Source organism: Ambystoma mexicanum, chromosome 4p (assembly GCF_040938575.1).
Source record: "Ambystoma mexicanum isolate Mex_15411 chromosome 4p, UKY_AmexF1_1, whole genome shotgun sequence".
NCBI classification, from domain to species: Eukaryota; Metazoa; Chordata; class Amphibia; order Caudata; family Ambystomatidae; genus Ambystoma; species Ambystoma mexicanum.
The window spans coordinates 101126085-101154043 of NC_090927.1; the positions used below are offsets into that span (position 1 = coordinate 101126085).

At 44.7% G+C, this 27959-nt stretch overlaps 1 protein-coding gene across 2 annotated transcripts in view; it reads left to right on the plus strand.

The window, feature by feature from the left end:
• Positions 1-27959, plus strand: part of IFT172 (intraflagellar transport 172) — a 1218930-nt gene that overhangs the window by 514043 nt on the left and 676928 nt on the right. For both annotated transcript variants that reach the window (XM_069605452.1, XM_069605451.1), the window contains exons 19-20: positions 7562-7646; positions 24332-24424. In XM_069605452.1, coding sequence (XP_069461553.1) covers positions 7562-7646; positions 24332-24424 — 178 coding nt within the window. The remainder of the gene's footprint in view (positions 1-7561; positions 7647-24331; positions 24425-27959) is intronic.

Here is a 27959-nt window from a genome sequence, read left to right on the forward strand (position 1 = left end):
GCAGAATTCTGTCATAAGTGGACACAACATCTTACAAAGACAGGGATCAGATGGTTTGGTGCTACAGAAAATATGTTAACTGTGCGTATAATATTAGAAAAATGGTACATAGATAAATATGTATTTGGATCAGAAATAGATTTGTGTGCAATTTGACAAGGGGAGGATCCTCTGACTATAAACCTACCTTATGACTCACAACCCAGTTCCCCCAATCAAGGAAGAGAGGAGGAACTGGCCAATGATAAGTTGAGAGGGTTGGACATGCAGAATTAGCCGACCCACCCACTTTCTAAACACATAAAGAGCCACTGTAAGCCAGATAGGTCTTTCTTTTTCACTTTCTGCGGAGCATTTTGAACTTCAGACTTGACATCCAGAGATCCAGACTTCAAATCCATCAATCTCCAGAGACCAGAAATTAACTCCAGAATTTGTAGCAGAGGCCTGAATCTGCAAGCTGAATCCTTTTTCAGCAGGCCTCCAAATCATTTGCAAGCTATTCAACAGCCGGGCGAGCTGTTTGAATTTTTGCCATGTCACTGCCATGATGGTTCTACATGGCCATAAGAGGGCAACAGCTGGCCAATATTGGAAGAACAAGGGCATATTATGCCAGAGGCTGGCAACTGCCTTCCTAATGCCTACACAAGAGACACAACTCTTGCCTTTGTTTCTAACAGTAATTCAGTGGACGAAGAAACACAAGAGCACACATATTGCTTATAAAGGAAGGGGATGATGTCATACTTGGTTAAGACATTTTGATCACGCCAGGAGCTAATTTCCAGATGCAATCAAGGGATTACCTTTTAGACTTCTGGCTTTAAATAACGTTAGTATCACCTGGAAAGCACAGAGGTTGCTCAACAGGGTTCCTGGAACACGAGGGGTACTCTACCCGTGGGTATGGATGATTGGAGGGCATTCTTGCCCTGTTTTGGAGCCTGGGCCCTACAGCCATGATGGGGGGGAGGGGCCAATTTCTTTTGGTTGTACGTACCCTTTGAGGGTGGGCAGACATTGCTTCCTGCTTTAGCCCACTAACAGCTGTGCTTTGCAACTTTATCACACATACCTGTCAGGTGGCATGTAACTCAAAGCTACTAATGTTATCAGCCTCAGAAGTCTGGAATCCTTTGCCACATCAACTAGGGTACAGCCTTGCCACCTGAGACTTACCCATGTCTGAGTCGACATCTGTCACCCTGTGGGGAAGACACACACAGAAAGAGTAGGGCAAAGTGCCCTTGTGGGTTTTTCACACTTCTTCCTCAGGGTAGGCACAATTCACTCCGCAGAGAAAGTGGCACATGCTGGGCAACATTCTCCCACTTTGACAATGTCACCCAAAGAGCGAAATTGGCCATTTGAAATACCTCTGTTGACTTATTATTGCGCAATCCACACTGATGGGTTTCAGCACCTGCTTAACGCGAGATGGCAATTAAGGGCATTTGCCAACGCACTCAAGAAGCACAGGGCACACTCTTACCGGCGACATGCCATGCTCACTCATTCTGATCACAAATTGGCATTTACCTGGGGTCATGTTAAATGTATCTATTTATTTATTACATGTGTAGCATCACGCAAAAGCCCCAAGCATCAAGCCGCAAAGTAAACTGCATGGAGTGGACCACTTTCATTGGCGCACATTTTTACTTTTCCGCCACAAAATGGAACATTTTAGCGTAAAAGGTAGGTGAAATCACATTGCATTTCCATTTTGGAAGAGTGTAAATACCTCACGCAATTAGCAATTGCTGGCGGAATTGACAATGCCTTCCTCTGAAGTCCGCCCGCTTTTACCAGATTTCATTTCCAAGCAGATCCCAGAGGAGTCCCTTTCCTTATTTCCAGCATGATAATCCATGCTGGCAGTAAGGCTGCATTTGTCTGGTGGAGCGGGAAATACAGGGGGTCCTGGTGTGTCCACACGGCTCCCGAACTCCACCCAGAAAATGCACGAAAATCTGGCCAATTAGAAAAAGCGACAGTAATAGTGTTTTCCACCACTTTTTCTGAACCAATTGACCTGGAAAATGCTGTGTTGCTTCGGAAGCTGAATGCATTCACTCTGTCTATTATCCCACCGGAAGATTAAGCCAGGTGCTGAACACAGGTGTTACATATTCCTGTGCACAATCTGCATTTGGAGAATTAACTAACTGAGCTACCTTATAAATGATGTCTCCTCTGGGGCTTTACCGTCTTAACCCCTTAACTGCCATGGGTATTTCCCCCCCAGTGCCAAGACCAAAAAGGAGAACATTCGTTTTTTTTTCTGAACATGCCAATAAAATGTTGTACAAAGAAGCCTGTGGTGTCTTCGTTGTAAGAGCTAGGAACAAATGGTTTGCTGTGCTGAATTTGCCATTTTGCAGGCTTTCAAGAACAGATTGAGTGGAAACCAAAATAATATATTTTGATATGCTAATCAGCTGTTTTGTGAGAGGTAGGCGATTTTGGAGTTTTTTGTCCAATAGGACATGCGTGGACGGAATGGAAGAAAAGGGTAGGAAAGCTGAATGGGAAACCAGAAAGGCATACATTTCTGAAAAGTAGACAATATTCTAAGTTTAGGAAGGGGTGATTTGCACAGGTCAGGCAACTATGTAGGGAAAGATTCCATAGTTTGGGGGGAAATCGGGAAAATGACAGAAAAAACCCCACAATTTCCGCACATTTCACTCTGGTCACCAACCGAAACACGCAGCCAACAACACATGGCCTACCTTCACGCATTCCCACAGGTTTCCCGATGAAAACGGTACCTCACATGTGTGGGTGCACCTACCTGGGTGCAAAGGGAAAACACTAAAACACTGGTAACCCCAAGTCTTTTCGCACAGCAGATTTTCAGGAATTTTGCTCATGTGGACTACCTACAGATTTGGGTCTATGGTGTCGATGCACGAAAGAAAACAGGGAACCCCATGCATTTCCGAAAAGAAGACACCCGTGGGAATCTACAGAGGTCTGACTTGCGTGAATCTCCCCGTAATTTATGACCCACAATCCCTGACAAAGTCTAAAATTTAGTGGAAAAAACTCAATTTTCACTTTGTCTGGGAATGTGGGTAATAAATTCTGGGGCGATTCAATCAAGTCAGACCTCTGTGGATTCCCACGGGTGTCTTCATTTCGGAAATGCATTGGGTACCCTGTTTTCCTTCGTGGCTTCGACACCCTAGGCCCTAGGCCTCTGTAGGTTGTCTCCCCAAACCCTTTGGGGGTAATCAGTGGGTTAGCCTTTTCCCTTTGCGCCGAGGTAGGTGCACCCATACATGTGAGGTACCATTTTTGTCGGGACACCTCTGGGAACGCAGGATGGTAGGACATATGTTGTTGGCAGCGTGTTTCAGTGGGTGGCCAGAGTGAAATGTCTGAAAATTGTGGTTTTTTCCACCAAATTTCAGAGACATTTCCCTCTGCCCACCCACCGAAATACGTTGCCAACAACAGATATTCTACCTTCCCACGTTCCCAGAGGTGTCCCGCCGAAAATGGTACCTCACATGTGTGGATGCACCTACCTCGGCGCAAAGGGAAAAGGCTAACCCACTGATTACCCCAAGCCTTACGGCAAAGCAGATTTTGCTCATGTGGACGACCTACAGATTTGGGCCTAGGGTGTCGAAGCCACCAAGGAAAACCGAGAACCCTAAGCATTTTCGACAAGAAGACACCCGTGGGCACCCCCCTTTCCACTAAAAACATCCATGGTGCTTTAGTGACCCCCACAACCACCCAAAACAAGTTATCATTTTTTAAATTTTTGTTTTTGTTTTGCCTCTTTCCTGGGGGAAGATTGTGCTAGCAATCTGCCCCCCAGGGAGGGCTACATGAGATGCCCCCATCCATTTGGGGTGGGGTGGGGGGGAGAGGGCCACCCCCCTTTCCACTAAAAACATCCATGGTGGTTCAATGGCCCCCCACACCCACCCAAACAAGTTATAATTTGTTTTATTTTTGTTTTGCCCCTTTCCTAGGGGCAGATGGGCACATGTGTGTGGCTATCTGTCCCCCGGGGGGGGCAAAACGTACTGCCCCAGGCTTGGGGGGGGGTGCACTGCCAATATTTGCAGTGGCCCCCTCCCCATCCCAAATTGATGGGGGCATCTCATGTACCCCTTCCTAGGGGCAGACATTAGCCTCAGGGAAGGCTACATAAGGTGCCACCATCCACTTAGGGTGGGGGGAGAGGGCCACCACCCCTTTCAAACACAAAAAATACTGGTGGTCTAGTGGGCCCCCAACTCCCTCCCAAAACAAGTTATAATATATATATTTTTGTTTTGCCCTTCCCTAGGGGCAGATGGCACATGTGTGTGACCATCTGCCCCCATGGGGGTGGCAAAACGTACTGCTCCAGGCTTGGGGGGCGGGGTGGCTCTGCCAATATTTTCAGTTGTCTCTCCCCTCACCCCAAATGGATGGGGGCATCTCATGTACCCCTTCCTAGGGGCAGAAATCTGCCGCCAGGGAGGGCTACATAAGGTGCCCCCTCATCCACTTAGGGTGGGGGGGGGGGCCGTCCCCCTTTCAAACACAAATAATCCTGTTGGTCTAGTGGGCCCCTCTGCCCCACCACCCCCACCCAAAACAAGCTATATATATTTTTGTTTTGCCCTTCCCTAGGCCACCCCCCTTGCAAAAATCCCTGGTGGCTTGTGGTCCCACCCGCACCCACCCCACCCAAAACTACGTTTAAAAAAAAAAGAAGAATCTTTTCTTTTTGTTTGCCCCCCTTCCCTGGGGGCAGATGATCACCCATCTGCCCCCAGGGTATTGCCCCCATGCTTTGGGGGCCCTCCCCCACTTCAAAAACGGATTCCTGCATGACACAACAAACACATATTCTGGGGGAGATAAATGACATTACATCCCCCCCACTTAAAATTGTGGGGGGGATTTGTCCCCCCAGTGCCCCACATGTCCTACGCCCATGGCTTCCCCTCGTATTCTTGGCTTTCCGCCTGCTCTCTATCTGCCTCCTCTTGGCTTTCTGCCTCATGTAAATAAGCGTCCCCAAAAATGCATTCAAAACTCCCCAATGAGAGTCAGTAACGGACACACCCCAGGAGGGAATGAGACCAGGATCAAGTGCGGGTGAAGATATAAGTAAAATGTATCCAGAATCAAATAGGGCAAGCAGAGAACTCTGCAAACTCCGAGAGCGCTCTTCCAGACAATAGAAAAACATTCATATTTATTACAAAATCGCGTCATAGATGATGTAAGCTATAGGAGGCACATAAGTCGTGGAGATTGGGTAGAGCGAACTAGACACTATGTATTCTATAAGGATGATGCTCCAGGATTGGCAGAGATCCACGTGGTGCCAGCGCGGTGTGCACGGGTCAGCTGGGTTCGTCTGGGTGGAGCGCAGGGTCAGATGATGTCCGGCTGTTACAACTTATCCTACATAGCAGGTGCCCTTGTGGCCACACACACCTAGTACATTATTTATCCAGTTTGGCATTATTCACGAGATTATGCTTCCCATTCATCAGCCATTCTTTTAGATCTCATAAGACATTTATTTGGTGTTTGTTATCGTGAGGAGAATATATTGCCACACATGGGATCAGGGGTGTGGGGGGAGCTGTTGATGAGCTGTTGATGAGGGGCATGTAATCTTTACTTCACAAGGCGTTGGGGTGAGGGGCTTATTGCCCATATTTCTTTAACCATAGTCTGGGGGGGGTACAAGACGAGTTCATGGTAACATCATGAGTCAGGGGGTTGAAGGGGGGTGGATGCTTGATCTGAGATCAGCGGAAGGGTGAGAGGTTACATTTGTAACATCAGGGCATCAGTGAGAAAAAAGCCTTCAGCCATCAGCCCGGTGAGAGGGGGGGTGGTGGGGGCTGAGTGCGCGGCACTGCAAGAGAGGGGAGAGAAGGCCCTAGGGCCTGTTGAGCTGGGCCCCGTTCACTTTGTGGGGTTATATGTGAATTGTTTGGATACGGTAAAATCATGTCATTGTTACTGCAGGTACAACAAACAATATGCAAGCTCTGATTACAACATAGGTTATACCGTTACGTTTACCATGATCATCACGCTACACAATGAATCTATTTACATTAGCCTTGTGGCCTTGCCGTTTTATATTATACACATGAGAAACGTATATCAGTTGAACATGTTTGTGATATTAGGACATTATTGAGCATCTGGATTTTATACTTTGAATCAGGTTGAATAAGAAATTAACATATCATACATCAGTGTAAGTCTGTGACAAAAGATAATACATGATCAACAGTAGGGGGTCTAGACATGCAATCCATAGCCTTATACGCAGCAACATAGGTAAAGATCGTCTTGTTTTATTGCATAGAATCAGCCCCTCAATACACAACCGCAGAAGGGGATTTATAGCCTTTACAGGGGGTTAGCATTGTGGGTGAAACAGAGTGGCACACAGACGTGGGGTATGTATCTGTTACTTCAAAAGGGGAGCGAGGTTGGGGGGGGCTATCCACAGCATATGTCATAAATGTAGGGTCTGCAAAGGGGACGGGACATGTTTGTGGAGACAAATTGTTTTTCTCAGATCCGAGCTTTTGCCTGGTCATTCACAGGTCAGCGATGGGCTGCAGAAGGTGAAAGATACAGTGTTTGTCTTGTAGCTTGTTCGCGCCTCGTCTCCCGTGAGAACAGGCCTGCTGCAGGGACACAGAGGGGAAGAGGGTGAGGGAAGTAACTGGCTCGCTGTGCGCGATCTCGAGGGGAAATCTGCAGCCCTGCAGGCGGCATTTGCTTATGTACAAAATGGAGTCAGTTGTCAGCCTTCTGATTAAGCTTTGCATCCATGTGGGTCGCTCCCCGGCCATCCGGTAAACCTGGCCAGAGGCGCATGGGTAGCTGCGGGGCGAACATAATGTGCAAGTGGGTTGGAATGGAGGGGAGGGGGCCCAAAAAGACCTTTCCTCCCATACACTCCTCTTGACTTTCTGCCTCCTCTCGACTTTCTGCCTTCTCTCGGCTTTATGCCTCCTCTTGCTTGTTCTTTGCCTTGTCATCCATATTCCGCATCCTCTGCACAGTCCATTGGAGACTGTGTTTTAAAGTCCTATCCTCAGTTTCTTGTTGATAATATAGGTTCATGAAACTGATAATGTTCTGGGGTATTAGGTAAGTCCATATAAGCCATCACTTTGATGGCATATGGGAGTTCCTCACGGGAGTCCTTGTCCCCAAAGGGGGAGTCTTTCTCGGTGAGGTCCCACTTGCTTCTAGCCCTATGGAGGGTGTTTCAAAGCAGGCTCACCTCCCTAGCCTCAAAGGGGGCGCTCCCCCTTGGGGATAACGGACACATTTCCTCAATTCACCACAATCCCCTTGCTTTGAGAGCATTTTTTGAACATGCATCTTTTAAATGTCTTTAGTTTAGAATATCTTTTTGATGGTCGCAATATGAAATCCTGCCTCCCGGAAAATGTGCCTGATGCTTCAATTTCTCTTAGATAGCATATATTTTTCTGTACCTGCTTCTGTGGACATGCTGTAACCATGCCATATCTGCTTTACGTTTTTTTTTTAATAGGTGTTTTTCTGCTCTGGGTGATGTTGCAAAGGCTCGCTTTCTTAATGAAACCAATGCAATTGCTGATCTGGCAGCCAAGGACTATGTAAGTTTGTGATTTGTTTTTTTTAATTTCCTTATGCACTTTTCACTGATATTAGAAGTATCATAGAGCGTTGTTGGAAGAGTTTAGCAAGATTTCATCTTACATGTCTCTAACTCTCTTCTCTTCGCTCATCACTGTTAAGCTTTCTTCCATTCTCATCCTTCTTGATCTTTCTGCGGCTTTCAATACTGTTGATCACTCTCTTCTTATCTTCTCTTTCTACCTTGGGGATTTCTGGGTATGTTCTTGAATGGTTCTGTTTCTATCTTTCTCAATGGTCCTACTCTGTAACTTGGGCTGGACACTCCTCATCCTCATTTCCTCTTCTGTATGGTGTACCTCAAGGCTCTGTACTTGGTCCTCTCCTTTTTTACTCTTTATACAGCCCCTCTTTCTGCTCTTATTTTTTCATTCAATCTCTCCTTTCATCTGTACGCAGATGACACTCAGATCTTTTTCTCTTTTTCCTCCCTTGATTCTGCTTTGCACTCCACTGTATCAAGCTGTCTTTCTGCTGTTCAAAACTGAATATCTTCCCACTTTCTCCACCTCAACCCTTCTAAAACGGAGGTTCTGTTTTTCCCTACTTCAACTATTTCTCCCACTTTATCTCCCCAGTCTCTCTCCTTTCCTCCTTATCTGCCTTTTCTACATCCGCACGTAACTTGGCCATTATTTATTATCGTTCACTCTCCTTTTCACTTCACATCTCTGCTATTGCTCGCTCTTGCCGTTATGCACTGTTCAACATCCGTTGTGCTCTCACCTATCTCTCATTCCATGCTACTAAACTTCTTCTCTTCTGTCTGGTCTTTTCTTGCAATGACTATTGTTCATCTCTCCTGATTGGTCTTCCTGCCTCACATCTTCTCCTTCTTTGTTCTGTTTATAGCTCTTCGATTCGTCTTCTTTTGTCTCTACCATCTCGTTCTTCTATTACATCTTCCTTACTTTCCATTTCGTTGCTTCCTTTGAATCACGTATCCTTTATCATTTTTCTCTCAATTGTCTTTAAATGTACCCATGGTCTGGTTCCTCCTTCTTTCTTCGTTAGTCTCGTTCTATGTTCTGTCTCGCACTCTCAGATCACAGAATGTATTTCTTCTTACTGTTCCTAAACCTCCCTGTGCGTCTTCCCATTTCTGTTCCTTTGCTCTTATGGCTCCTAAGCACTGGAACTCTCTTCCTCTTGTTCTTCGCTCTGCTACATCTCCCCATATTTTTCAATGAAATCTGAAAGCTCATCTTCTATCTTCTCTTTGGCCTTAAATCTCTTTTCCTTTCTACTCTTCATTTTTTACTCATGTTGTATTATCATATGACTGTACTGCTTTTTTGATCATTTTTGTTCAGCGCTTTTGGTGAAAAGCGGTTTATAAATGCAATTAATGAAATGAGACTAATGCTAAAGAGTTGTTTGATGCACCAGTGTTCTGTTTCCTACAATTCAAAAACTCTTTAAGTTATCACTAGAAAAGATTCCAAATGTTATTGCAATTAAAAATTCTCATTTCGTTTCACTTACCTTTTCAACGCTGTTTTCATAGTCATTTCTCACAATTAAATGGAATTTCTGAGAACATAGTTTTTCTCACGTTTTAAAACGTTGTGGTTTGTGAAGGCATCATGAAGTAGACACAGACAACTGAATAGAATTTTGAGATACAAACTTTTATTAGCTAAAAAGGAGGGTTGGAAAAGGGCCTAACTTGCCCTATGCTAAGGGGGGATTTCCCTACCTAAATAAAACTAATGATAGTCTGTGTCAGGAAGTCCAAAGGAAATTGTTTCCAAAACCTATTCTTGCCCACACATCTAATTGTATACAATGTGTAGGGATGTCAGCATCAAATGAGAAGTGTTCAATATGAAAGTTCAGAGCTTCTTCCAGCTCTTAGGTGAAAAAGGGGTTTCCCTTCCCCAAGGGTCAAATAGTTCACTTTACAAAAGAGGGATTCCCTTCCCCAAGCTTTCAAGTCTTCCAATGTTTCAAAATAACACAATTCCTTGGGATATTCAATGTTCCACAATAACACAATTCCTTGGGATACTTCCAGCTCTTTGGGTTTGGTTGCCTTTCACCAATTTATAAAGTTAAGATCATCAATTTCAGTTCACACAGGTTTTCCTTTTTTCAATCACAACAATCACAAAGTGGCTTTTCATTATGTGCGTGTATTCGGTCTAGGCGCAGTTGTCGGACCACACGTCCACCCATTACAGGTCACGCAACCGACACACCTTACTTGAATCTTTTTCATAGGTATCTTGCCATAGTTTCAACTCACAGTGAGGCTTGACTTAGTGTCCTTTCAGATGCCCTTGAAATTATATTATCACTCGTTTTATCATCATTCCCTTGTTTAGTAGTGTACACTTGCAAGACCAACATAGGCTTCCCAGTACACATTCCTGTTAGGAAACTCAGTTACTGTTTTATAGTTCCTTTTGCACAATCCATCATTAGCTTCCCAGTACACTGTCATGCTAGCAAACTTATTCTCTGTTTCAGGTTTCTTGATCAAAGCATCTGGCATCCTTTTGCCAGGTTTCTCTTGCATACAGGCTTTGTTACTGTTACAGTTCTTTCGCGCAACTATTCTTGGCTTTTGGCATTGCTTATTTAACTCTTGGCAACGGACAGACCCTTCGATTTTTGTTAGGGAGGGAAATACTTCTTAGAGTAGGGACAGAGAGGCATTTTCCAACCTCTTTTGTCTTTCAGTAAAGGTTTATGGCCAAAATCACAAACCCCCTGTGTCCACGTCTCCCTCCTGGCTCCTCACACTCATAAGAGCAGATGTATGGAAAATTGCAGACAAAAAGTCCCAACTTGAATCCAAGACAAACATTTTGGACCTGAAATGTCTAAACCAGATATCGTTGCTTTTGCAAACTACATGGAATCTTTAACAAAGAGCAAAAGGTGCAGTAGGTAGGTCACGCAGAAGTAACTTAAAAATAGTGGCAATAACTGATAGTGAAGAAAGAGGCTCAATGGAATTATTTAGCGAGAAATGGTTACAGGACACATTTGGCTTCACAGGCCTGTAAAAGTGGTTTGCAGTGAAAATAACCCTTGAGTATCAACGTGAACCCCAACACCACCACTCCTGGAGCTCACCCAGACCCATTGTTGCAAAATGTTCAACTTCTGAGATCGAGATGCTATATTACAAGCAAGGAGATCAATGGGCCCCTTAAAGAAATATGACAGCCAAATAAGGATTTTGACAGACTACACTATAAAAGTACAGGAGTTGGGCGAGTTGGATTGACAACTGCAGTCTGTGCAGTCTGTGCACGCCTGCTGCCTGCAACCTCTGGGCTACAATCTATGGTAACCAATCCGGGCCTCCGGTGTGAGGGACAGTGATCCGCTTTATGGCTCTGTCACATCTAAGCTAGCTTGCATGCTAAAGATAGCTTTTTATTTCGTCTTCTGATACTATTAATTTTGTTTTTTTCGTGAGAGGAACTGTATTTGGAACACTCGCCTTGCGTATGCCCTACATTATATTACATGTATGTTTGACAAACTGACAATCAAACTGCGACTTTGTTACACAGTGTTGGGGTGTACTTATAAACTGAACACGCTGTAGCTGCCTTGCTTTGCCGAGCGCCCATGCCCAGCACCGCTTGCCGGGCGGGGTTTGCTGGCTTGGTGTTTAGATTCCTTGGAGCTGCTCTGGCAGTTGTTACTTACACTACTACAACATTAATGCTGTAAGTCCACTCATTTACTTAATTGGACAAGTTCTTTGTTCTCCACAAAGGGACGTCCGGTTCAAATCCCAGTCTTCGAGAAGGGCACTGTATCTCATCTGTAGGTGCTGACTAGCAGACTGTGTTTTTGTGGCAAGTCGTGCAGTTACTTCGGGCTTGGTGCCTTTGTGCCGCTTCCGCAATTGACATCTGCTCATTTACCTACCTGGTCTGGATCTTTGTCTTCAACGTGTTTGGGCGGTGACTGCGGGTTCTTTGTTTTGAGTCTTTGAGCCGCTCCACTATACAGCCTTTGTAAAGTCTATTGTAATACCTTTGTTGTGCAGATTAAGCACTTGTGGTAGTATTGCGGGGCGGTGACGGTGGGCCATGTGCTCCGCCGTATCCTACTGCTACTATACTAAAGCTACTAACATATTAACTGGGAATTTTACCACGTCTTTCATTTTACGGCTGCTGGTGACTGTGGGCTCTGCTCCTTTGAGCCATTCTGGTGTCGAGTTATAGTGGATGATGGAAGGCGGGCCGCTAATTCCATTGCCTTAGTGTTAGGTTAAGCTTGGGCCTCAGTGGTGCCCTGATTCTGGTATTGCTGCTGTCTTTATTTTTCTACATACGAATTGTTCATTGTTATATTTTCCCGGCCCATTTTCCACCCCCTTATTTGTTTGTCCCCGGCGTTTCTCCCTGATATTTGGAATATGCTGACTCTTAGGAGTGGCTTTGGACAGGGCGTGAGTCTCGTTTGGAGGAGAGTGAATTGATTCCTAGCAAGATGCTTACAACTAATGGCTATGAGGGTTTTTCTAAGGGCTTATTGCCTACGATCAAAATCCATTCACAAACACCGGAGAATACTCAAATTGATGGGGGTGTTTTTGAAGTGACAGATGCTGAGTATTTGCAAGAATGTTGATCAGCATCGCCTATTCTTGTTACGAGGAAGGTGGTAAGATTTCATGCATTGACACCTCAGCACGCAGGCCAGCTCACTAATGACAATGGATCTACGGGTACTCTTCACCGTTTGCACTGATCTAAGTGCAAGGAAAAAGGCAGTTTGCCTAGTGAATTGTTAGTTTCTTCTCCCGCTTCTACATCCGGTTTTCCTAATGTCTTTGTGTTTGGCAGATCTTGCGGGAGACTGGGGGAGGTGGAGGTGGGTCCATGGTCCACCACAAATCTAGCCAAGAGGATGTGGGGAGGGATGCTGTGCAGGTAGTACCACAGGAGATGGAACGGGAGAGTTTCTGTATGGAGGATTCATTTCATCAGGCTGCCTCTTGCAATGAGAGAGCTCTTAAAAGATATCATTGACACAGTCATGCTCTCCATTTTAGACGACTCCTTACCAACAAGAGACTACAGGCGATTGTCTGGCAATGGTGTTCTTGATAGACAAAACGCTAGTACACGTCTGGGGGCTGGGGGGACGGGGTAGATTGGGACCTTAACATCAGTGCAGGATTGCATACTTGGGGGGACACTAAGCGTAAAGGGACGGGATTGAGGGGCTACCCTATAACCACATTACAAGATCAGGGTGCTGTCTGTAGTGCGGTGCAAATGTCTTTGTCAAACCAGACTTTAAATACTGGTACTACAAGTTCACCTGATGTAAGGGAGGGTTGCACCAATTTGTCTAATCCTCAGAGTCCACCACCGAGCCCAGAGTTCCAATGGCTCCTCGGAGAAATGGGGCTCTTCACTCCAGTTTTGGTTTCAACTCCCAGATAATCCCTAATCGTACCTCAGAGTATTTCGATGGGAGCTTGTGAGTAGTTATCTCCATTATTAATGAACCTGCACATTAGTCTGAATCTTGCACTAAGGACTCTGGCTGATACACAGGATAATTGGGGGTGGGGGATGTGTTAACCCGTCAACAAACAGCCTTCAATGAACTCTTGACACGTATGACATTTGTGGAGGGATTTGCCAGGGGGATGGCTCCTCAAATCAATTCCACAAGGCACGGTAAGGAAACGCTAGACAAGCATACTGAAAGATTCTTAAATCTGGACGCCAGAGTCTCTCTAATTCTTGATGAGCTTACTGCTATGCAGATTATCCAACACAGTACTTTTGAGGAGCCGAGCGTGGTCTTGGCGGCCAACTTAAAGACTGTCCCTATATATACACCAGGGACAGATGGTTCTGACAATCTACAGGAGGTGCAGATTGTAGAAACGCAGGATAGCCCCTCAACTTTACTTGAGGCAGCTCTTGTTACGCTCACCTGGACCACACAGGGGTGTCGATCGGACCCGGACAGCTGCGGTCTCCATCAACGTGATGCGTAATGCAGAGATGACTGTCTGGACTGGCCCGCCTAGTCTTGTCTGCTGGACCCGAAGAAATATTTTCCTGCAAGTCGAGACAGGGATTAGCCACCTGTGGGTTTTAGTGATGGCTTCCCAACTGTTCTCGCTCTCCCCCACTAAACACCTCTGATATCCCCTTAGTAACCTCGCCTTATGTTTATAAAAGATGAGCTCTCCATCCTGCGTGTCTTGCAGGGGCGCGTAGATACCAGTTACTTCACTGGTTTGTAGGCGTTGTGAGAGTTCCGGTAAGCATTGACTCTGAAGTCCCAGGCGGGATTGGTAAGGATCAGGTTCAAAGAGTTCAATGTGCCCGATGTTCACTCTTGTCCCCTTCCTTCCTTAAGTTGCAACTGAGTTTGTGAGAAGAAGGTCTCGTAGCTGCTGCTGGCGTTCAGGTAAGAGTCTGTGTTACCCAACGCTGTCCGGTAACTATTGCATGCGTTAACGTGTTGTTTTTCTCCCTCTTTACAGATGCGGCATATGAAGATATGGAGAATAATACCGCCTCTGGTAAATCAGGTAAGTCTATGGTGGTAAGAGGTATTTGTTGATTCCTTTGGCTCACCTTGTTATTCTTGTGCCCCTAGGTGCCGGAGTACGGCGAAGAAATGATGGAGACAGTGCTGGATCAAAAGATGCTATGAGAACTGGCGAGTATGGCGCCGTGCTGGAGCTGGCGAAGCGACGCGTGCAGGACTGATGTACTTTCCAGGTCGGGAGATGAAATGGATCTGGAATCAGGTGAGGAATTTGAAATAAGTTTGTTTTCTAAGCTTGTCCTTTTCTTCCTCTTTATTCTATTCGAATTTATCCGGATTCGAGGCGGGCGTGGCAGAAGACTGGATGCTGGCTGCAGGCACGGTGAGAGTCACGCTGCTGGATGCAGAATAACACGAAGCATGTGCTGCTGTTCGGGCGTGGTTTAAATAGCCTCCAAAGTAGTCCCAGGAAAGAAGTTCCCTAGGACCACACCTGAGTAAAAAATAGTCCCTGTAGTAAAATAGTCCCATCCAGGCCTCACGTTGGCTTGGATTTATTTGCAGCATGGTCTGCATGAGGTAAGTAATGTCTATGAGCCTGGCGCCTATGGCCCCAGGACTGATTTCTATTATGAGCCTGGTGCCTACGGCGCCAGGACTGAACTCAGACAGCCCTTAGCTGGGGCTGCTGGGATTTTTGTAAATGTCTGGATGCCTGCTCCCGGGGCTGATGGGCTTGATCCGGATGCCCGGGGGTAGGCATCATGACAGCTCTGCAGATGGAACAACGTACTGAACCTGGGATATGCAATGCATTTCCTTCATCATCTAATTATGAAAACCCTGATATAGACGGGAGACTTGCATCTATGGGCAAAAAAATGCAAGAATAAACAGAACCACACTAAATAAACAAAAAATATGCCCTCTTAAGCGTAACTGTAGCCTAAAATCCATTACCTCATAACAGGGAGTGTTAAACATTCTGAAATTAATTGTGAGAGGGATAGGCTGTCTCTGAGTGGGCGATCTGGTTCTAAAGAGCGATTTGATTCCCATGACACCTACACTACAAAGCCTATGGCTTGTGAAGAAGTGAATTTGCTGTCCCCTACTGTACCAACAGGATGTGTAGCAGTAGATACTGGGGCTGCTATGTCAGAGCCGGTCTAGACCAAGCAGACTAAGATCATTGCTTTTGGTAATATCATTAATACCACCTATGCTTGCCTAGCTGCAGGCTCACAGCTCATGGCCAATTTGTTGGCTAATGGTGAGGAACAAGGGTTTCACGAAGGGGATCACATCGTTCCACTGACGAGCAATTTACCATTGATGAGTAACCAACCAAAAGACAATAGCTCTAGTACTTCCAAGGAAACAATGAGTACTCAAGAGCAGCATATAGTTCCATCGGTATCCAAGGTTGATATTGTATCACCCATATGTTTGTCAACAGCAACCTCGAAGGCGGCGACCATTGGTCCTGCCACAAAAATAGTAGGCTCGCTTACCAGGAACAAATCTGGTAATCTATCTAGGTTTAATAGATCTAGTGTATTATCCATTTTTAAAAAGATCCCTCTTCTGAGTTCCATCACAACCAAGGCAATTGACGCTATTTCATTGCCTATTGTTGACAACCACCGTATGGTCAGCTATTTTCATTCGGAGATAGTATCCAATATGGTGTGGGGCCAGAGGGAAATTCTATTGTCTTTGGGGTACGAATTAGTTGGACTACAAAGCATTATGGATGCCAAAACGTTTATAGCTTTCAAGGCAATAGATATCGTACCAAAAGAGGCATTCAGGATGTCCAATGGTATTGTTACGAGGAACCCTGGGGATGTGTTGACACTTATCCCTAATCTTTTTGGTAACGGCCAGGATTGGTCCTGGATACAACCGGCCCTGAAAACCTTTGAGAACATCAGACAAGGATCCGGGCATCCATGACAACATTAAGGTAGAGGTATTCTCTTGGAACACGTGTGGAGGTGCAAATCTATCTAAATTTAGGCGGATGTCATTGTTGGGGGATTCCCTCGTATTTATATGTTCCAAGAGACTATGCTTCAATCCCATTTTGTACTAGATGGCTATCATACCATCACGAGTCCGGCAGTTGGGCCTGTGGGCGTCCGAGAGGGGGACTTACAGTAGCCATCGATCGCAATCTTGGGATCAAGTGGGAACTTATTTGTAGCAATGAATGGTTGTTGGCAATTAAGCTAGATTTGGGTTTGGATCAGTTGCCGGTTTTATTGGTGAATCTCTGTTGGAATCCTGTGAGGGTTTCGTTTGAGATCGTACAGGACTGTCTGAATGAGATTTTCCAAGTCTGTTATCTGATTGGATACTCAAAGAGAATAATCTGTGGGGGGGGTTTTCAATTCCTATTGCGCCGAGAGCGCTTTGTGGAATGATTCTAGGGCTACCCCCACACACCTGCATTATAACATCCTTCGGGGCACAGGTTGGGATCTCTTTTTTTATGGAATGGGTCATGTCCATGTTGGACTATTGCCCTTCTTTTCATCTTCCTAGATATACATGGCAAAGAGGCAATATGAAATCTAGGATAGATTATTTCTACATTTCGAATGGTCTAAGGGCCCACTGTGCCTATTTAAATCCTACCATCATTGGCTTGGGTGACCACTTACCTCTATCTTTTTCTTCGACCCTTCCATTTCCCATTTTTGATGTTAGATCTGCTCTGGTCGGGCTTTCTGCGACCAACAGGGGGACTGTTTTAATTTGGAATAGAAAGACGGTTGCCAAACTGAGTCATCTTCTTACGGTTTCCTTGACCAACCTGAGCCATCCTCTTTTCATCATACTATGAGTGAAGGCTATTTGGACGCTTATTACAATACTGTCCTGGTTTGTGTTTATAAAATCACTTGAGATTGTCCCACTGTCAACCGCAAGCCTTATACTTACGTGGGTGATGATAGAATCCTGAAGTCGAAGATTCTTAAACGCAGGAAATTGGCTGTCCTAAAATAGCCATCCCTTAATGCATCAGATTATCTGGTTGCTAAATCCCAAATTTGTCAATCCCACAAGAACTTGGTAAAATCGTTGAGGATGGACCCACCAGAGTATGCTGGAACACTTATGTAAGGGTAAGGATGCTAAATTCTGGTCTATTATTAATCGGACCTTCGGCTCTAAAGATAGGGGCATGGACTGCCCGATATAGGAGCATACCTGGGTTGAATATTATGTCAAGAAATGTTCCTTGCCTGACAAATTCAGTGACACTGGTGGTGCCGAGCTGGGCGCGGTTTTCGAGGGTACCTGTCCATGGGACACAGAAGACATCTCCTGGGCTATCAACAAACTCAAACCTTCTCGTGCCCCGGGACCAGACAACATTGCTCCCTTTGTCTTGAAAGATGTGCCGCATATATGGTTTGAACTATTGAAACCCATGTTCGACCAAATCTTTTTGACCCATGTAATTCCTGCCCCTTGGGCTCAATCAATTATTGTACCGATTTTTCAAAAAGGGGGACGTACTTGATTGAAACTACTATAGGTTGATCGCCTTGATAGACGTTACTAGCAAAGTTTTTGATATTCTTCTTTTGAGGGACTTAAACCGAGTTGTTAGGAAATACAATCTTCTGAGCCAGTTTCAGGTTGGGATTAGGCAGGATCTGGGAACCTGCCTCAACGCTACTATTATGGCCCATCAGACACCATGTGCAACACACTCATGTTGGGGAAGTATTTATAGCATCCCTAGATATGTCTAGTGCGTTTGATGGAGTGATTAGATCTAGGCTTTGGTGCAAACTACTTGGTATGAATGTCCCAAGAAAGGTGGTTCAGCTTCTTGCTCTTCTTCACACGAATACCACCATATATGTACGTTTAACCAAGGAAGGATCATTGTCGCAAGAGATGAGCTCGTTTATAGGGGTGAAACAAGGATGTACTCTGGCCCCCATACTTTTCAATGTGTATGTGTCTGATGTGGATGGATTGTGGAAGGGTCAATCCATTGCGCCAGCCAGGCTGGCGAACACAATGCTTGAATGTGGATGGCTTTTGGAGACGATTTTATACTGTTCGATAGAATGCCTATAGGCCTGAGATGCAAATTGCTACTATACTTTGCTTGTGCCTTGGCTAATAACCTCCTTCCAAATGCCTCCAAATCTAAGGTTTTGGTCTTTACTAGGTCCTCTAAAGCTAAATCCAGAGTATGGGCCATGGTACCCGTAAGAGTGGAGCAAGTCCTGGCAGTTAAATATTTTGATTAGAATCTCAGCAATAAGGCCACTATGGAATCATGGAAAACTAGTCTATATGTCAAGATGGACAAATCGGTTTCTCAACTAAAAGTTCTGTTGTACAGTGTGCACATTTTCATTGCTACCTCTATGGCGTTATTATGTAGCCAAGTTTGAACCCATGATCGTATATGTCCTTGATATGTCCTTACACGACCTGGGCAATTTGCTCAATACCATCCAGGGGAAGTTGTGGAATGAGGTTTTGAGACTATCCTTGGCAATTCCCAAAGTTGTCATTAGACACAAATTCTGTCTCATCTCCTTGAAGGCTCTCCACATGTGGAAACAGCGTACTCTTTTTAGTAAAATCCTTGATCCTCCAACAAACTCTTTATACAAGGTTCTTAAGACAGTTATGCATGCCAAATCTGTTTCTTCCTTCAAATCGTATAAATTGAGGATGCAAGGTGTGCTGGACATCATTGGGGCCTCCGAGATCGATCTTGTGCAGCGCCCGGTAGTTCTCAAGATGCGTCTATTCAGGGCAGATTGGGTTGAGACTATAGATAGCATAGAATCCTATGCTACTTATACTGAGTACTCACCCTTCACACATTCAAGAGAATGCATCCCTCTGTATTTACAACGTTTCCCTTGTGACAAACCATGTGTGACCTACATGCGCTTTAGGCCTAATCAGCTCCACACGAACAAGAGGACCAAGCACTGGAGAGATCCCTCACTGTACCCTTAACCTAATTCTATCTGTAGATTCTGTGGCACAATGGACACTATTGAGACCTTGAGACATCTGGTTATTGTGTCCATACTTTGCCAATACCTGGCTTTCTTGTTTTAAGGATATTAGTGGTAAGAGCACAGATGTGGCTTTGAACCTGTTATGGTGTCAGTTTATGTGGGGTACTAATGTTTCTCTCATTTTAACACTGAATATTTTCTTAAAATTTCTTATTAATAAACTGGATTAAAAAAATCAATTCAATGTATGATCTTTATTACTGTGGAGTGTATCCGAAGATTTCTTAGGTTTTGCTTCTTGTTTGTTTGGTTTTATATCTTTTATATCTTTTATGTTGTTTGTTTTCTTTTTCTTGTTTCATTTTGAAGATGTGATTGCATTTATGTTGTGTAAGGTTTCTTGTAAACTATGAATGCAACAATAACACATTTTTAAAAGTACAGGAACAACATCAGAACTTCGATGAAGTGAATAATACCCTGAAAGCTCACGCCATTCAATACATGTTCGTGTTTAAAAATCTTGCATCACACCAATCAATGGTTTTGCAAATCTCCACAGAAAGCTGGGAGGAAGAGGAGAACATTCCTCGATGAAATGAATTTGTAAGAAAAGGGATGGGAAGAGTACAGACAAGGCAAATCATTTTGGATCCTGGAAAAAAGTCAATCTGCACTGCAAAATAAAATTAAAGGGGGTGCATTTGAAACTGGAAAAATAGGAGATTCCACCCCGACACAAGAATATGGATGAGGACCGACAAGATATTGAAGAGCTACAACGAACACACGAAGATGAAACTTGAGACTCAAGACTATCGCTCCCCGAAAACTGCTGAGTAATGGGAATTCACAAATGTACATCAAGCTTATCAAGCGACAACTGCCAAGGAGAATAACAATTCACTAGTGATGCATTCAGCAGGAGGAAAGGAGTGAGTTTGTGGTTAACTCTAAACGCTAATATATACAAATCAACAAAGACAAAGTTCAATAAAAGTGAAAGGGGTGACTGCTCTATTGCCTCCCCCAGCCAAAAAGACTTCAGGCACCTTCCCCAGAGCTTAATCAGGGGAAGCAACCTAAGGGTCTCTAGGCACAAACTGCATGTATTCTGGTGGTACCTACCAAATGCTGATCACAATTATTATGATTAGGAAAGCTTTTTCTTATTGTTGCTTTGTTTATCCTTAATCTGTTTATCAATAGTTAGGACAACCTACTTGAATAAGCGTATCTGTGTGTGCCTTATGTGGAAATATACATATTGTGTGGGCCTTTTCCTTCTCAAGTCTGCACAGTGATAACTGTACTACACAACTTTGACCCCTTCCTCCTTAGTTCCACCTTGCTGCTTGGTGAACGCGACTTTAATGACAAAGGCTTTTCGCACCTGGGGTTGTGAATAACCTTGCTATCCGTAGGTTTGCTTTTCCAAGTCCTACCGCAATTAATAACTTTGAAAAACACATGGTAACAGTTGAGGTGGCAGATCAAGGCACCAGTAGGAGGAAGGAAGTTGCAGCGGAGCGTGGAGTCGAATTCTGGGGAAGGTCCGTTATTGGTTAGTGAGCACAAGTGGAACTGCAGTGTGAGCGAGCGTGGCGGCGTGGCGGTGTGGCGGTGTGGTTAGGTTAGATAGTGTAAGGAGTGAATGTGAAATTTGTGATTGAGTGAAAGGATGGTGTCTTAGTAGGAAGTGAGTGGAATCGGGCTGTTACTGTGAAGGAGGGAGTAGTAGTGTGGAGAAGGGAGTAGTAGAGGAAAGGAGGAAGGAGTAACATCAAAGGATGCAGGCAAGGTCTAGAAGGAGCGCAACACATCAGAGTGACAGAGGAGGAGATGTTAGTCTGCATTTTTCTATGATAGTTTAGCGTGGACTAATCCATTCATTCTTGCGTCCATTTAGTATGAATTATAGTTTGTTTTGATTATAGATCAATATTTGCTGAATTCTATGCAGATATGTTTAGTTTATTATTTTGTGTAGCACATTCTGTGTTTCTAGGCGCTAGATATGGTCTGTCTATTTCTATCTATATGAATCCGGTTTGCTGAGCGCGAAAGAGCAGCTGAACATAGTGTGGATGTTATCATAACAAATGTGACTCTTGGCAGACTGTTAGAAAACAACCTTGGCTGGCTGCGCAGAAATGTTTCCGTTCTGCAAAAGAGCCGTACTGTCTCGATGCGAAAAGACGCGATATCATGTCACAGTGTTCTAGTACAGTATACGATTATGCTACGCATGGATATATAATGATAATGATGTGGTATTTATATAATAATAATAATAATTTGGCATTTATATAGCGCTACGAACCCTCAGGTATCTGAGCGCTGCTTATTATTACCCACGGTGTGTGGTGCTCATTTATCGACCTCGGAAGGATGAAAGGCTGAGTTTGGCCCGGCCGGGATTCGAACCTGCGTTAGCAGGCTCTGCACCGATGTCAAAGCGAGCACTCTACTCGCTGTGCCACTTGACCGACTCAAGAAATCCATATAGCGCCGTAATCCAAAGCGCTTGTAATGTGCGTCAGATGCCACTATGTATAACGGTGGCTTTCTGTCATTAGAGAGGAGAGTTGGCATGTGAGTGAGCTCTCAGAGGAGGGTGTGTGTGTGGGCTAGCGAGTGTGGTGTGTGTGTGTGTGTGGGCTAGCGAGTAGGCCAGTGTGGTGTATGCTCATGCTGGAGGATTAGTGCTTTGGGCTTTGTCAGTGTGCTGAAGCTCTCTCATTGCCCGAGAGGGGGCGGAGTGCTCATTTGCTAGGGCTGTGCTCATTGCTAAATGCGATTTGTTTGTTTGATTGATTGATTGATTGATTTATAGAGCGCTTTACACCAAGGCGTTTGTCGGTGAGCAAGCTGACTTTCACTGTGCTGGAAAATACATGTTTCTTGTTTATTACGATTCCTGTGTCTGTGTGATCTTCATTTTGTTTCCATAGCATTTATTTAGAGTCTTACATAGAGGGGTGGGGGAGGAGACGGGGGGAGGGAGTATAGAGTGAGGTCAGAAGAGGGAGAGGACACAGTGCAAGAAGACTGTATCAAGCAGGGTGTCTGCAAGGCACGATCACATAATAATCCCTTTTTGAACATTAACAACTTTGTAGGGAAAGCTAGGAGGTATATGAGGGAGTTAAGGTTAACATCACAGTTTATCTACTTTGTTAATATACTAGGGGCGAAGCAATCATGATCTACTAACCAGTGTTAGGCACAAATGGGCTGGGTTAGGGTGGTGCGGCTTGGGAACGAGAGAGCAGGCCATACGGTCCATTACGAATATAATAAACATCCTTGAACCGTCTCTGAGGCTTTGAGTATTTCTTGTGCCATCTGTGACAACATGCTGTTTTACGGAAGCAAACATTTTGGGGACAAGGTAGGTTGACCACGCCATGGAGAAATGCAAGGATTCAAGGCAAACAGCCAGATGTTTGGGTTTGTCTGCTACCCAAAAGCCTGTAACTGCAGAAGATTTGGCAAGGGCACATGAGGGAAGGGACAATCCATCGGGAGATCTGCCAAGGGAAGTGGCCAGCGTAAGATGGTTACTCAACCAGCGGCATTCGAGTGGGTGGCTCCCTGGGGAAGCCACTTCGATGTGTCTGCTCAGAGTATCAAATACCAGTGGGTGGACAAGCTGGAAGGTTTTGTCAAATAATGGTGGATGGAGACTGTGGGCCGGTGTGTCCTCCAGATTTCAGCAAGATGGTACAGCCTTCTGTTGTTTAGATTTCTGCCAGATTGCATGCATCAGCAAATGCAACAAGAGCTTTACCAGGCAGAGCTGATGATGGAGTAGCATACAGTATTCAAGGTAGGCATAGCAAAAGTGAGCGAAAAGGAATACCTAACTGGGTTTTACTTAAGTACAGGGGAAATTGAGGCCTGGTTTAGGCCTATGGGGTCCAAATCAGGTCATGAAAAAGAAACGTGCAGCATGGTGAAATTGACCCAGACCTTGTTATGGTTGGACTTTCAGCAGGCTTATTCCGATGTGTCGGTCTTACCAGCTCACAACAAATACCTGTGGTTCATTGCTGTGGTCTATCATTGGCAGTTTAGGGTGTTGCCTTGTTGCACAACATCTGCTCCAAATGTCTTCACCAAAGTCATGGCAGTCTCTCACAGTCAACGTGTGACTGTCAGATGAAGAGTTTTTCCCTTGCCCAACCGTTGCTTGGTGAAGTTGTCCACCAAGGAGGGCCTGCTGTATTTACTTCTAAAGAGTATGAGGCTGTTGCACAATCTGAGCTTCTCCCTAAATATCCAAAAGCCACATTTGCTTCCGACGATGCGGCTGCAGTTCCTAAGTGGGTCACCAGTTTGGCTCTGTCTGGAGTCTGATGCTAGGCAGAAATACGTTGTGGGAGTTGTTAAAGCACTTCTTTAGTTGAGTGACTTTATTTATTATTTATGTGGCATCCAAGGCACAAACCTCTTAAATTGTTAGGTAGTAATGGGAGAATCTTTCAAAGATGTGGAAACTGCAGATGAGTATCCATGAGAAGAAAAGTGTGCCCACCTTATTGGGAACATTCATTCTGATGGATATGATATCTCTTCTTCAGTTTTCTTATCACCCGTCTTCCTCCCCTCAGTCGCTTCGGAATGTTCATAGTCAACCTGCAGCAGGAAGTATGCCAGGAACAGTTTTGCTTGGAGCAATAGGTGCCACTTATACTCTGGGTACTGTTGCGTCCAGTGGGTGTTAAGTGTCAGTAGCGCCACTTGGTGCTATGCAAGCGTGCTTTAAAGTATCTTAGGTCCCAGCCTAGAAGCTGGACATTTCCAAGGTAAGGACATTGGAGAGGGGATCTTGTATCCATCAGAAACAATGTTACCTGCAAGGTTTGTAACGTTTTCTTCTGCAGCACTGAACCTTTCATCGACTTGTTGCTGAATGGGTGATTTGGGTGGATTCTATAAGCAACACCGGATAAATAGTTTTGTGGGTAAGCATTGTTTGCGCCTCAATGGTTCACTCCCTGCAGTGCATGCAATAGAAATGGTTGCACCCATAACGTTTATCTTATAAATCACACTTTTTTAAAAACGTATCTTGGGCGCTGACTCCAACCCTGCCCTCGTCAACTAATATAGTTGGGTATTTACCTTTTTAGGGTGGTGATGGCACCGAATACTACCAAGTGCGTGCTCGTCTAGCAATGCTGGATAAGAACTACAAGCTGGCAGAAATGATCTTCCTGGAGCAGGTGAGTGGAGGAACAAGAGCGAAGACTCAACGATTTCCAAGTTACAAATAAGAGTGCGCAGTGACATCTAGAAATGAAGCTAATTGCTAGTTTAGAGTACAATGTTGACTTTTAATTCTGTCTTTGGGTAACCTTTTTCCCAAACTGTTTTGAGCTATTGTAATGCAGTACATCCTATTTTATGTGAAGGTTAGACTTTTGGTCTTGCAAGTTAGAGATTGAACTAGAGAAGCAAGTTCCAATGAATGCATGTATATATTTGTCCCTCCTGTTTAGGAAGGGAAAGGTCATATTCTAATGTAAACATTTCGAACACTCAATTTGTAGTCAACAGCAGCCTGTTTGTTCTGTGTCCTATCTGTGTATGTTACCCTGCATATACAGCAAAGGGTTACGATTCCCACTCTTCCGGGTCCTTTGCTGTGATCATTGGTCAATCTTAGGGAGATGTCTACATAGCCCTCTGGCGAGTGGTGTCCATTCATATAGCTTTGTGGTTTAACAGTACGCCCAGCCCAGTCACACCTTTCTAAAGCGGTAGACCTGGCAGAGCAGTGAAGCCTAACCCAATGGCGAAAGGAGAGCTGGTAGTTCGGTACAGTTAGTCCACACGGTTATTCAAAGAAAACACCTTACACTGGTGTAGTGAAACATGAAATGAGACACTTTATTAAAGTTACACATATCAACTCATATAAGTACAAGTACTTTAAATACAGACAGCACATGTTGGAACCAGTGTATGTATAAAACAGCAGTGGTCATTGAAGACCCAATCCACCCTACAGCTAACATGTATGCCCACTATCTAGAGATGGGTACTACACATTTAGTCTAAGGAGGGAGGGAAGAAGTAAGGGAACCTAGACACAGTACTCATTATAGGAAAGCTAGATGCCACACAAACAATGTTCCTAAGCCTCGAGCACATGGAAATAGTTATGCGCCAAATTCCCACTATACAGTAAATGTATATTGACCTAGAGGGGGAGAAAAAACACCAACCCAAAACACAAGATTAGATCATACCTACAGCACTAGCCCCAAGGACTCATTACACTACTAGAAAAACCACAAGGGTGAGACAGATTGAAAATAATGGCTCTTAATCTGATTACTGCCTTTTTTTCTGATGCGCCTCATTTTATTTTATTTGTGTGGCAGAGTTGGAGAGCAGGACATAGCGTGTCTGCCCCCATTTGTTGCTCCACCGTACACGTGTGTGTCTGTTAAGGGCAAATTGCAATGGATTCCTATGTAATCTGCCTGAAAATACCACTTGGTAAAACCATGCAGCTTTTAAGAGGAGTCTATTGTTAATCGCGGGAGGCATTTTCACTTTCACTTTAACGCGGTGGAAAAGAAAGCCAGTCCCCTCCGTGCAGTGTGTGGGGATCAAGTATCCACAAAGGACATTTCATAAACAAGAGCCTAAACAAGGGCTTAAAAAATGCTGCTAAAATTCTAGTATTTGGAACTAAAACTCCAGAGACCCAGAGAGAATCCAGGAAAAAAACAAAATACCTGTCACTTTCAGAAGAGTTTCAGGTAAGGTTTACAAGTACCCCAAGGAATGCAGGGCAAAGGGCCTCATAACGAGTTTGGCAGTAATTCGGCAGTACAGCCACATAATTACCGGAAAAATTGCTTGCTGTTACTGCCACTTGTTCCCATGGAGTTACCACGGGTTTGCAAGTGGTGGGAAAATTACCCAATGGTTGGAGTCAATGGGGAGTTTGGGCAGATTTGCCACCTAATCTACAGATTTTTGCTGGAGGTAAATCTTCCTTGCTCCTGAGATAATCGTAGTATGGCAGTGTGGTTATGCAGCGGTAAAGTGACAGTAACAGAATAACTGCCACTTTATTGCCTTTTTTACCCACACCGCCGTAAATGTAACGAGACCCAAAGTCAGTAGACAACTCTGTGGTTGTGGTGAAAATCCAGGTGAGATCCAGTTTTACCCCAAAGGTGTATGAATGGTGACCTGCCTACCCTAAAGACACAAAAGAATCCCCCCCCTCCACCCCAAAGAGGTCAGCACCAGGTTCGAGAGCCAGCAGCCCAAGAAGAAATCCAGTCGAGCAGGATTCTGCCCCAATAAAAGCCAATGGCTTGAGTTAGGGTGGCATTGCTTATGGTCCCCATTGGTTTACTGACCTTTCTCTATTGCTTCATCTCATGGCTGGAGGATCAAACGGCAACTCGAAGATCAAGGATCAATTTACTTTCTTTATTGGGTTCAACAGAAAAAAAAGGATTCAGTTTGACAAAGTCCACAGAGTGTGATTCTGGAATGCATTCATGTGTATCAGCTTTGTTACGGTCCATGGTCCTCAAAGTCACCCCCACCCCCCAACCAAACCCACCGTCCTGGCAGCAGGTAGTTACTAGCAGTCTCTGTGGTTTGGGGCGCCTTGTAGAGTCTACTTCTCTTTGGTTAGGCTTGTTAGGGTGTTGCATTGCTCTACTTGGGCATCTGCATTAGTTGGTTCCCCTGGCGCCTCCTGTCACCTTGTCCGGTGTTGGGAGCCTGATATTTGTGCTGGCATGTGTCTCTCACTCTCTTTTCGCAGTACTTGCTCAGCCAGCTGGTCATCCTCCCAAGCCTCCAACTGTAACTTGGCATCGCTTCTGGATGGGAACCATCAATTATTGTGGTGTGATTCCCTCTACAAGCTTTGACACTCGTATGTAACTCAACAGTGACTACTGGAAAATGTGCATGGTTTCCTTTATTATGATTTATTTAGTCTCCGGAATGGATTCACGTGTTAATCGCAGCAATTTTCACTACAGCTGTTTTCACTGTGGTGTTTTCACCCTGGGCTTTTTTTGGTGATTTCTTTTTTTTGTAAACAATTTTTGAATGGGGGGCTCCCACCACCCCTGAAACCCCTTTACAAACACTACACAGATATTTGTAAAAATAAATAAATAAAGGAAATCAACAAAACGGCTATGGTGAAAACATCACAGTGAAAATAGCTGCGGCAAAAATTCCATCAGGAACATAACCAAACAGCTGATGCTGGCAGCATACGTACAGGGATCATGTGTTCCCACACTCAGGAATGATTCCTCTTTCATACTGGAAACAAAACATCTCTCTTATGTTACATCTGGTATGTGCTAGCCAGGGTTTTTTTGGCATACTGGAGTCTTGATGGAGATACCACTCCTCCTTGAACCACACACTGATTACTTGTAGGGGGGGCTCCTTGATCTAGGTGACAAAGATTAACAAATAATCATCATCATCATCTCACAATTATGTTCCTATCAAAATGTGCCATGGAAGGCAACAGAATTTCCATGATTACAGGTTTTCTGCTACCCCCGACTTCTATTCTCCACACATATTTTAGATTTCCTTTTATACCTCACACCCTACTTGTCAGTCTTGTGATGAATCCAGTGGTGTCATCACTCCTTTCCCTGAGGTGGCCTCTGCTCATGTGGCCAGGGGACGTCAGTCGCTACCTGATCCTGACCCTGGGGGCGGCTATAGGAGAGAGGATCCAGCCTCCGGGAG